Below are 10,598 nucleotides of genomic sequence, written 5' to 3'. Positions count from 1 at the left end.
ACCACACGGTTATTTTAAATCCTTTAATATCTTTACACCCTTTACGATAACTACTATATTATAGCATTCAATTTATAATAAAAAAATAATAATATTGTTCACACTTCACAGTCGTTTCTTGAAGGATAAATAGAGTGGTAGTTTTTCATTCCATGATAACACGTATCAAATATTGATAGAGTGCACCGTGATTGTAGCAATCGGCGACGTCCACAAATGTAGATAACTTGATAACGAACAACTTAAAATTTTTATAATATAAATTGTCAAATTGAATTAAATGTTTAAATATTGACGATTTGTCAAATTCAATTAATTAAATCATACGATACGTGTCAATATATTTTTGGTTAAGAATTTTAAATATTTAATACACTAATAATGGATTTTTCGTTACTGGTAAGTTAACCACTGAAAGTGAAAAACATTATATTAACTCGATATTCATGAACTTATCATTCTCCAGGAACCAACTTTGTATACAGTGAAAGGCCTGGCTATTTTAGACAATGATGGCAATCGCATACTGGCCAAATACTATGATGACAATATATTTCCAACGATTAAAGAACAAAAAGCATTTGAAAAAAACCTATTCAACCGCACTCACAGAGCAAATGCAGAAATTATCATGCTGGATGGGATTACATGTCTTTACAGAAGCAATGTGGATCTGTTTTTTTACGTCATGGGAAGTTCACATGAGAATGAAGTAAGTACACTGTTAGGATTTTATCACGTAAATTGCATACTTTGTACATAGCATTTTTATATTTCAGTTGTTATTGATGAGCGTCTTACAATGTATGTATGATTCAATCAGTCAAATATTAAGAAAAAATGTGGAAAAACGAGTTGTACTTGACAACTTGGATGTTGTTATGTTGGCATTGGATGAAATTTGCGATAATGGGTAAAATACATCATATCTTATAACTGTAATATGAGTAGGTAGAATTGAGAATTTATGTTTTAGTCCAGCGATTCCCAATCTTTTTAATTGTGCGGACCACCAATAACGTGAAAAAAACATTGAGGCCCACTTACCTTATATACGTGTATAAAATCACATAAAAATGTCGATGTTGATTGAAATAAAAACTTTCATTTGGCATAGATACTTGACATATGTCTGCGGCCCAGTACCACATTCCTAAAGGCCCATGGGTTGGAAACCGCTATTTTAATCTATTCTACAGTCCTAGATTAATAAATGTCCACACACACACTGCTACGGTAGCAATAAAGTTCTTTTGTCTGACAGTGCCACAGTAGTAGTGATATTATATTTGGTTTAATTTTGTCACTACCTTTGAGGTAACATAAATATATTTGAGCCTTAAGAAATATATTTTTTATAGTATTATATTGGAAGCTGATTCTGGGGCAGTTGTACAGAGAGTAGCATTACGAACCGATGATATACCTATTGGAGAACAAACAGTAGCACAAGTAAGCTATCTATCATATAATTAGTATTCCAGTGATACATAATTGCATTATTCTAATACATTTACATATGTTATTTTTGTTTAGGTTTTCCAGTCAGCTAAAGAGCAGTTGAAATGGTCATTATTAAAATAGTGCACATTTCATCAAAATCTTTCCTATATAAGATGTTAACATAATACATACCATTATTTCCATTGTTTATATAATACAATATATTTATAACTTAAAATTAATACACATTCAACTTTCATGAACTTCAGAAAATTGTATTGTTTTTTCTAACCAATTAGCAAACTGCAACAATCTTATGTCATCAAAATTTGATGCCATTATTTGTATACTAATTGGCATCTTAGTTCTTGATAACTTTATTGGTATAGTAATAGCTGGACAACCTAGAATGTCAAATTGGATATTATAGTTTAATCAATAAATCAAAATACTATAATATAGAACAATATTCAATAATTCTACACTCACCGGTCATATTTGCTGGTTGAGTACAATAGTCTTGTGTAGCACATTGTGTACGGTTATCTAAAGACTTAAATTCAGATATTAATGGAGCGGTAGTTAATGTAGTAGGTGTAACTAAAAAGTCGTAGTTAGATTTCCATAAGTTTTTGAAATCATCTGATATCAATCGTCTTACTTTTAATGATTGCATGAAATACTTTTCATAATTACTAAAAACAATTAATAAACTACATTACAGCCCATAAACACATTTAATAATAGTATAATATTGCTTGTGTCCTTAATTAATAAGAACTAGTAAATTGCAAATGTTTTTCATCATTTATCAATTAAAGACACTGGTAAGTTGCATCTAGATACTATCAGTCCGGATACAAGTTACAGATATAAACAATCATGACGTATAATATCATTAAATAATCGAATAGAAAATTATAAACAATTTAATTAGTAATGAAATATAAAGTATTCATTATTTTTTAAATAACTTTGTGCTATGAATAAAAATGTTTGGAAGATAAGAAAAGCATGAAAAAAAATATAAATTACCTGCAAAATTATTAGTTTCTCATAAACATTTGTGTTAGAACACAAGTAACATAACATTGTATACTGTCCAAATAATTTCTAACAAATTTACCTTCGTAAAAGAAAAAAATTTCCACTTAAAATTCGAGACCTTACAACTTCTCCTAAAGCTTCCATTCGACTGGTAGAGATTAATGAATCAAATGATTTGTGATCATTTGTTGATCGATAACCATAGAAAAGCCCTGTGTACCGTGACATGTTACTTGCTACTTCGCAAGCATTCAATACTGAATAAGTGGCTATTGAAACACTAGTATGAGGCATTGATACCTATAGAAAATAATTAGGATATTTAAAAGCTTTATCTAAAAATATTTTATAAATATATTTTAATATTTAAGTCATACCTTGTTTACTGTGGCTTTAGAATTATTAATGAGGTTCGCAACATAATCCCATGTTTCTTTAACTTCATCAGATAAACCCTCACAATGATATTCTTCGGGTATGCCAATACGACACTTTTCTATTAAAAAATTTGTTTTAAATGAATTTACATCCAAATTCGTGTCTACGCATGTTGAATCATTTGCATCTGGTCCAATTAGCACACTCAGCACAGTGACCACATCTTCAACAGTCTTAGCCACAATACCAGGTACATCCATTGAATTTACTAAAGGTATCAAACCATGACGTGATAATAAGCCATAACTAGGCTTATAACCAACTACACCACAATATGAAGCAGGATTTCTTATAGATCCACCAGTATCTGATCCTAATGCACTAATTTTTACAAAAACATAATATTATGGACTTAACATACATAATACTACACTCATCTTTTTAATACTCACGCTACACATATTCCCGAAGCCACTGCTACACAACTGCCACCAGAACTACCACCTGCAATGTGCCGTTGGTCGAGTTTCGAACGCCATACATTTTTAGTGGGACCAAAAATTGAATCTACGGTGCCAGAACTTGATAGAAAAAATCCAATTTTTATAAAATATTGAATTTGTAAAAATTAAACCTACCCCATGGCAAATTCGTCCAAGTTAGTTTTGCCGATAATTATTGCCCCAGCAGCTTTTAAACGTTCTACCACTGTAGCATCATAAACCGGTACAAAGTTTTGTAACATTTTTGATGCGCATGTTGTGAACACACCTTTAGTACAGAAATTGTCTTTGACTGCAATCGGAATCCCTTCCAGTGGCCTCTGTGTACCTGAGCATAAACAGTTGTTAGTTGTTACCACCAAAGGATGTAATCTCAATAGTGCAAGAATAAAATGTCATATTCTTCAGGCTATTCATACCTAGTATTATTTAGATGCACTATCACATCATTGTAGCATTTTTCATTAGCGGTCAGTAATTGATACTTTTCCAATATTAATAGAGGAATATGACTACTTTCCAGTAGCATATATAGAAATAACCTAGAGGCTATTAAATATTTAATAGTTAAGACTGTTATTTTGGGACCCACTATATAGCCACTATTACCGCCCATCAGTTAGCTTGTTAATTCATTAATGGCTAGTTTTTGTTCTTAGTTTAAAATGAATGTAAATTTGAACATTTCAGGAAATATATGAATACACAAATACAAAATAAACCTATTTTGTAAATTGAGACTTGAGAATAAAAATAACAGTTTGGTAATAAACTGCATTTTATTTAATATATTTTAAATTTGTATAATTTTTGGGTCAGTCATTAATATTCCCTACCTACCCTAGCAAATATTTAAATGACAATCCTGACAGATAGGTACTTTCTCGTTAATTTAAAAGCTTATGATTTCTAAAATATACCAGCAACTAAAATGTAACGGAATAACAACTATGGTTACCAACGTTAAGACGGTATGGTGTTCAATATTAGTTATTTAATATGAGTAAATGCATACCATCCTGAAACCGTTTATGGCTTTCTGCTGCTCGCTGGTCTCCATCTCGTATGATATGCACAAACGCATTGAGATCAGATTTATTTTCAATATCGTTCAACGTCTTGGCGTAGAGATCTACAGCCGACAGCGTTCGATCCCTAAGCCGCTTCTTCAGCAACGATATCATTGCGCCCAAATATTAGCTCGTGTGTAGTTGTACACCTCCACGACCAATTACGTTGGCGACCTAAAAAAAATAATTTTTACAATCCCTATTATTAGATTATTATATTTGTTGGTTGCAAGTAGTAACAGACGCACGTGAGAAACTGAAAACCGAGAAGTGCTTAATCGTAAAAGCTTACTATATAGTAAGTCTGCACAGTGCGCGTTGTACTACAGGTAGTAGGTAGGCGCCAAGCACACACCGGCACGTTTACTTTTAATTAATCTTCAATGGAATATAATCATCATAATAATTATTAAAATATTGGTTATAATAATATAGTAGTTAATTTTCGCGGGGATATCATGAAGCGTGTCTATGCCTCAGACTGACGACCAGAACGTCCGGAACCCACAGGCCACAGGCCGGAATCGCAATTATTGCCAGACAAACTGTTATCACTATCAATGCTATTATCAATATCATGATATATAAAGCACGATTAAAGCATAATATTGTTCTATCTTTAACCGTGATATAAAGTATAAAGTTTATAAGATTGTACTTTATATGTTCTGTGTCACGGAATAAATAATATTATAGATTATATAATATTATGACAATAGTGAATAGATACTGCAATCGTAATGACATATTGTTCTGTGGTATTTAGGTATAATGGTATAAGCACTATAAGCTAAAGGCTAGGCTAGGGCATAGGGTTAGGGTTAGCTGGGATTCAATACAATTCTTAAGAGGACGCCACACCCGCATGTGTTGTCTCCGTCTTACAAACGTATAACATAGCAAAATCTGTTTAGCGCGGGACAACTTTTCGGAACAAATTCACTTTAGCTACCCAGCACATTTTTTGAATTATTTTTTCGAAATATATGCATTTCTCCAAGTTAAGAACGATGGTGGAAAAAAAACTGCGCGGACGCCATTATTTTGGAAGTTTTAGCCATCCAAAGTTTGCGATTTTACGTTAATACGCACGCGCGCAACACTGCTTTAATTCTGAGCGCAACGCCTACAGTAGGCTATAATTAGTTTTGAATTTTTTTTTTTACGTATTTTAACGACTTAAGAATAATGGTGAAATCCGCCTACCGTCTCCAGTCAACGGACTCGATGCCCAGTTAGGGCCAGTATTACAATACATGATTATATCTTCGGTTACCTGATCGTCCGTTTACGCCTCGGTTATCAATTTAACCACGGTTTTGTCTTTTACGGTCCGTTATCAGAAAAGTAGTATTACAATACCCCGTCAGAGTTCGATTCGGTAATCCACTGTTTTAACCACCACTATCATTAAAAAAAGTTTAAACTGTTATCAGTGTTATCCAGATATCACTGCGTGTCATAAGCTCATAACTAGTTTTATTTTAAATTTTAACTTATAGTTAAAATTTATAAAATAGGTAATTTTATAATTAGTGAACGTGTAATTAATATACGACATGGATAAAAAACCATCAAAAAGTAAAAACTTTAGTTTTGCTGAGGAAGAAGAACTGATGAATTTAATTTCGAAACACTGGTCTGTTATTCAGTGTAAGACTACCGACCACGTGAATAATATGTAAGTTTCTTTTGTTTTTTTTATAATATTTAATAATTATCACGTTTTTTTTACTTACTGGTCCAAATATTACATTACAGGAAAAAGAAAGAACACTGGGCAAAAATAGAATCCGAGTTCAACGCAGTTATTACAGATCAATTTAGACCAGCGAGTGTCTTGAAATGCAAATTTGAAAATATATGTAGACGAGCTCAGAAAAAAAAAGTGCAAAATGGAAAGCAACTTTCAAGCACTGGAGGTGGTAAAGCTGTTTTGGCAGATTTTGGTTCTGTTGATGAACGTGTATTGGCTCTTTTGGGTACAAGAGCATCAGGATTGACTTCTAACTGGTGTGACGATGAAGGTAATAAATACTTAGATTTAAAAATTAATTTAGATTAATTGAGATTTAAACAGGCCAGAGTAATATTTAGATTTAATAATTTTATTAATTAACTTTTATTATTTATGTATTATATATAGGTATTAATAATGTACATTTTTAAATAAAATAAAAAATATTTTTACGTTGGCCATAGGAGGGGAAAATTCAATTTTAAAATATTAATACCATTTAATATAGAATAAATAAATATCAATAGAAAGAAAATTCTTAAGGTGGCCATAGGTGGCAACTCCACCTCCTACTAATTTATTATTTCATGAATTTAATATAGGTACTCAGTTTGTAATTTAAATTTTAAAAATATTTTAAACGTTGAGGGTAGTGTCTGGTAGCAAATAGAATCTAGTAGCTACTTCTGATTAGTCAAAGTTAAAAATATATTAATGTGACGTATTACAATTAATTACAATTAATGTATTTTATGATATTCATTTTAGTGATAGTTTCTAACACTAATCAAATTGAAATAGATGGAGTAGATGAGTATCAAGTAGAAGTAGTGAGATGTGATTATGATCAAGACAGTACATTCCAAGAGCAGACTTCAGATAGTTGTATTCAAAATGAGTCCACTGAACCAGGTAAAGATTTATTTTGTACTTTGTTTATATTTTTACCATACATTTGTTTATAACTAGCTTATTAGATACATTTTTCGTTCACTACTTTTGTCAGGAATGTCTTGGGCAAAATATACACCTGGAATGCTAAGGCAGCCAAAATCCGCTCCATTATCGTTTGAAAGAACATCCCCAAATGACAATGTTGAACTTTCTAAATCAGGTAATTATTGAAAAATGTGTTTATGTAATTTTAAAATTATCTCATTGTTCAAATCAAATAAACTGTACGAATTATTAATGATTTTAGGCCCGACAAAGAGAAAGAGGCTCTTTCAAGACAAGTTGTCAAAATGGGCACAGGAAAAAGCTTCACTGACAGAGCAGGAATCAAACTTACAAAGCGAAGAAGCAGAATTTAAAAGAGAAATATGGAAGCTGAAAATAAATCGAGAACAGGAATTATTACAAGAAGTAAAAGATAGGATAAAATTTCAAGTAGAAAAACATGCATCAGAAATGGAACTACTTGCATTGCAAAAATCCAGTATAAAATTAAAATTCAGTGATTTGTAGTGGACTTTTTTTTTTGATGATTTTGAATATTATTTTATATTATTCAGTACTTGTTAATTGTTAAATACTATATTGTTATTTTTATTACTCGTTAAATATTTGTACTTACATTTATGATTTTGATATTTTTCTTCCACTAAGGAAATTGTTATTTATCAAATTAGACAAAATATTTAAATAATGTATAAATACAGTTTTTTTTGATTATTTTGTATTATTCAGTACTTGTTAATTGTTAAATACTATTGTTATTTTTATTACTCGTTAAATATTTGTACTTACATTTATGATTTTGATATTTTTCTTCCACTAAGGAAATTGTTATTTATCAAATTAGACAAAATATTTAAATAATGTATAAATACAGTTTTTTTTGATTATTTTGTATTATTCAGTACTTGTTAATTGTTAAATACTATTGTTATTTTTATTACTCGTTAAATATTTGTACTTACATTTATGATTTTGATATTTTTCTTCCACTAAGGAAATTGTTATTTATCAAATTAGACAAAATATTTAAATAATGTATAAATACAGTTTTTTTTGATTATTTTGTATTATTCAGTACTTGTTAATTGTTAAATACTATTGTTATTTTTATTACTCGTTAAATATTTGTACTTACATTTATGATTTTGATATTTTTCTTCCACTAAGGAAATTGTTATTTATCAAATTAGACAAAATATTTAAATAATGTATAAATACAGTTTTTTTTGATTATTTTGTATTATTCAGTACTTGTTAATTGTTAAATACTATTGTTATTTTTATTACTCGTTAAATATTTGTACTTACATTTATGATTTTGATATTTTTCTTCCACTAAGGAAATTGTTATTTATCAAATTAGACAAAATATTTAAATAATGTATAAATACAGTTTTTTTTGATTATTTTGTATTATTCAGTACTTGTTAATTGTTAAATACTATTGTTATTTTTATTACTCGTTAAAAATTTGTACTTACATATTTTATGATTTTGATATTTTTCTTCCACTAAGGAATTTGTTATTTATCAAATTAAGCAAAATAAACTAACCAAAATATTTAAATAATATATAAATACATTTTTTTTTAAATAATAATTCCCTTTATTTCTAATTTAAAATGTACAAGTAGATAAATATATAAGAAGGAAATTAGCATTGCTTTTGATTTTATGTTTTACAATTTAATTTTTATTTTGTTCAATCTGGTCACAATAAAGTATTAAAATAATTTAAAAAGCGGTTTCTATGTATTGATTGATTTCTTCCTTGATCGTTGATATCATGAGGTTGTTCAAATAATGTTAGTGCAATTTCATTTTCTTGTTCTTCAGTAACTCTAGGCTCATCATCTCCAAACTGACGAGCAATGTTGTGCAGTACTGCTGTAGCCACTATAATGGCTTGTACTGTATCCAAGTTTCTTACATTTATTCCTAAACTCAATATTGGAAATCGTCTCTTCCAGACACCATATGATCTTTCTATTGGATTTCGAGTACGGATCTGTGACTCATTAAAAGTATTTTCAACGTTAGTGATTGGATTTAACATAGGTGTAATCATATAAGACTGCATTGGATAACCACTGTCAGCCACTAAAACACAATCTTTGAACTCTCTATTATCAAAACGTTGTTTAATAGCAGAGTTCCGAAATATGTTCGCATCATGACTACTACCTGGCCACCTAGCAACTATGTTTTGTATTATCAATTTTGAATCGCAAATAGTTTGTACGTTCATAGAGAAAAATTGTTTCCTGTTCCGAAAAATTTCTGCATCATTACCACCTGGGGATCTTATTTTAATATGAGTACAATCAATCGCTCCTATACATGATGGGAATTTCGCAATATTGAAGAAATCCTGCTTAACTTTACGTATTTCATCATCAGTTGTTGGAAAGTGAATGAAATCCGGTCTAAGTGCTGCTATGGCCTTTGACACTTCTATTATAATTTTACCACCAGTAGTTTTATGAATTCCAGCAAAATCTGCACAAGTTGCTATGAAAGAACCAGTTGCATAATACCTCAACGTCATCAACAGTTTTTGACTAGGTGTTACTGCATTATTTCTGTAAAATATAAATTTATACAATTAAAAACTATACTATTTATATAAAATAAAAATTGATAAACAAATAGATTATAAAAGTATATTGTATATATGTGCTTACTGCTTATGTTTACCAATTTACTATTCAAATTGGAAAAATAAGCAGCACATTAAAATCTATCTCAAGTAATTTTAAAAAAGTGTGTGGAGGTGGTCCAAAATCAATAGATTTTCCAGGTAAACATTTTTCCTATCAAAATAAATGTTCAGCCTACAACTTCTTGGTAAAATATTTTAGAAAATCAACCAAGCAAGTAAAACAATCAACACACATTGGATGTACTATACCAACAAGATGTAGAATAGTAAAAAATTGGAAAAAATCCAATACAAGGAACATATTATTAAATGCAATATTTTATTTATTACACAAGTGTTAAACTTATTTAAATGCATAATTAGGATGTAACATGTTAGAGATGTGGATGAGAGAATTAGGATGTGACATTTTAGGTTTGATTCAATTTATATTATTATAAGAAACCTTATAATAGTTGGTATTGATTCATAATTTGCAGGTTATGGACTATTATTACAAAGATCAATTTTAAATTGGAGGAGCACCAAAATAAACAAATAGTATATCAAATAACTGAACAAAAAAATATTTTAATACACACTTACCTACTGGTTTGTGATTCAATTTTTGGTTTTATTATACGTAGGAGAAACTTGACGGTATCTTTGTTCAAACGAAACCTATTCAAAAACTCATCATCTCTCCATACTTTAAAATGGTCAGGTCGTTTGCGAATAATTTTAGCACGCCTAGGGAAAGCCACAAGTTCCGCCAAATGATCAAAATCATCGATTGCTTCGTCACTTTCGTCGGCGTC

General features: G+C 29.8%; 3 protein-coding genes across 5 annotated transcripts; 2 read left to right on the top strand and 1 right to left on the bottom strand.

Moving 5' to 3' along the window:
• Window positions 1–227: 227 nt before the first annotated feature.
• zetaCOP (COPI coat complex subunit zeta) lies at window positions 228–1,716 on the top strand. Its single transcript, XM_015524774.2, has 5 exons — window positions 228–399; window positions 467–712; window positions 780–913; window positions 1,362–1,452; window positions 1,537–1,716. Exons 1-5 carry the CDS (start codon window positions 382–384, stop codon window positions 1,582–1,584), a joined length of 537 nt encoding a protein of 178 aa, XP_015380260.1. The 5' UTR covers window positions 228–381; the 3' UTR covers window positions 1,585–1,716.
• On the bottom strand, window positions 1,454–4,977 carry GatA (glutamyl-tRNA(Gln) amidotransferase subunit A, mitochondrial). 2 transcript variants are annotated; one of them, XM_015524754.2, is made up of 8 exons: window positions 4,690–4,977; window positions 4,387–4,615; window positions 3,507–3,699; window positions 3,321–3,449; window positions 2,868–3,249; window positions 2,570–2,790; window positions 1,933–2,138; window positions 1,454–1,847 (listed from the first exon to the last, which is right to left on the bottom strand). In XM_015524754.2, the coding sequence occupies exons 2-8, from the start codon at window positions 4,553–4,555 to the stop codon at window positions 1,693–1,695; spliced, it is 1,455 nt and encodes a 484-aa protein (XP_015380240.2). In that variant the 5' UTR covers window positions 4,556–4,615; window positions 4,690–4,977; the 3' UTR covers window positions 1,454–1,692. The 2 variants fall into 2 exon arrangements, with proteins under 2 accessions (XP_015380240.2, XP_015380248.2); XM_015524762.2 differs by having other exon boundaries at window positions 4,734–4,977.
• A 732-nt stretch (window positions 4,978–5,709) lies between these two features.
• Window positions 5,710–9,229, top strand: LOC149055867 (uncharacterized). Of its 2 annotated transcripts, none has more exons than XM_089225736.1 (5): window positions 5,710–6,122; window positions 6,203–6,468; window positions 6,981–7,091; window positions 7,186–7,293; window positions 7,381–9,229. In XM_089225736.1, the coding sequence occupies exons 1-5, from the start codon at window positions 6,001–6,003 to the stop codon at window positions 7,644–7,646; spliced, it is 873 nt and encodes a 290-aa protein (XP_089081862.1). In that variant the 5' UTR covers window positions 5,710–6,000; the 3' UTR covers window positions 7,647–9,229. The 2 variants fall into 2 exon arrangements, with proteins under 2 accessions (XP_089081862.1, XP_089081861.1); XM_089225735.1 differs by having other exon boundaries at window positions 5,717–6,122; window positions 6,948–7,091.
• The last annotated feature ends 1,369 nt before the right edge of the window (window positions 9,230–10,598 follow it).

Source organism: Diuraphis noxia, unplaced genomic scaffold (assembly GCF_037042655.1).
Source record: "Diuraphis noxia isolate RWA-SAM2 unplaced genomic scaffold, SU_Dnox_SAM2 contig0004, whole genome shotgun sequence".
Lineage (NCBI taxonomy): Eukaryota > Metazoa > Arthropoda > Insecta > Hemiptera > Aphididae > Diuraphis > Diuraphis noxia.
The sequence above is the reverse complement of the archived record's forward strand: the minus strand, read 5'-3'. Positions and strand labels throughout refer to the sequence as shown.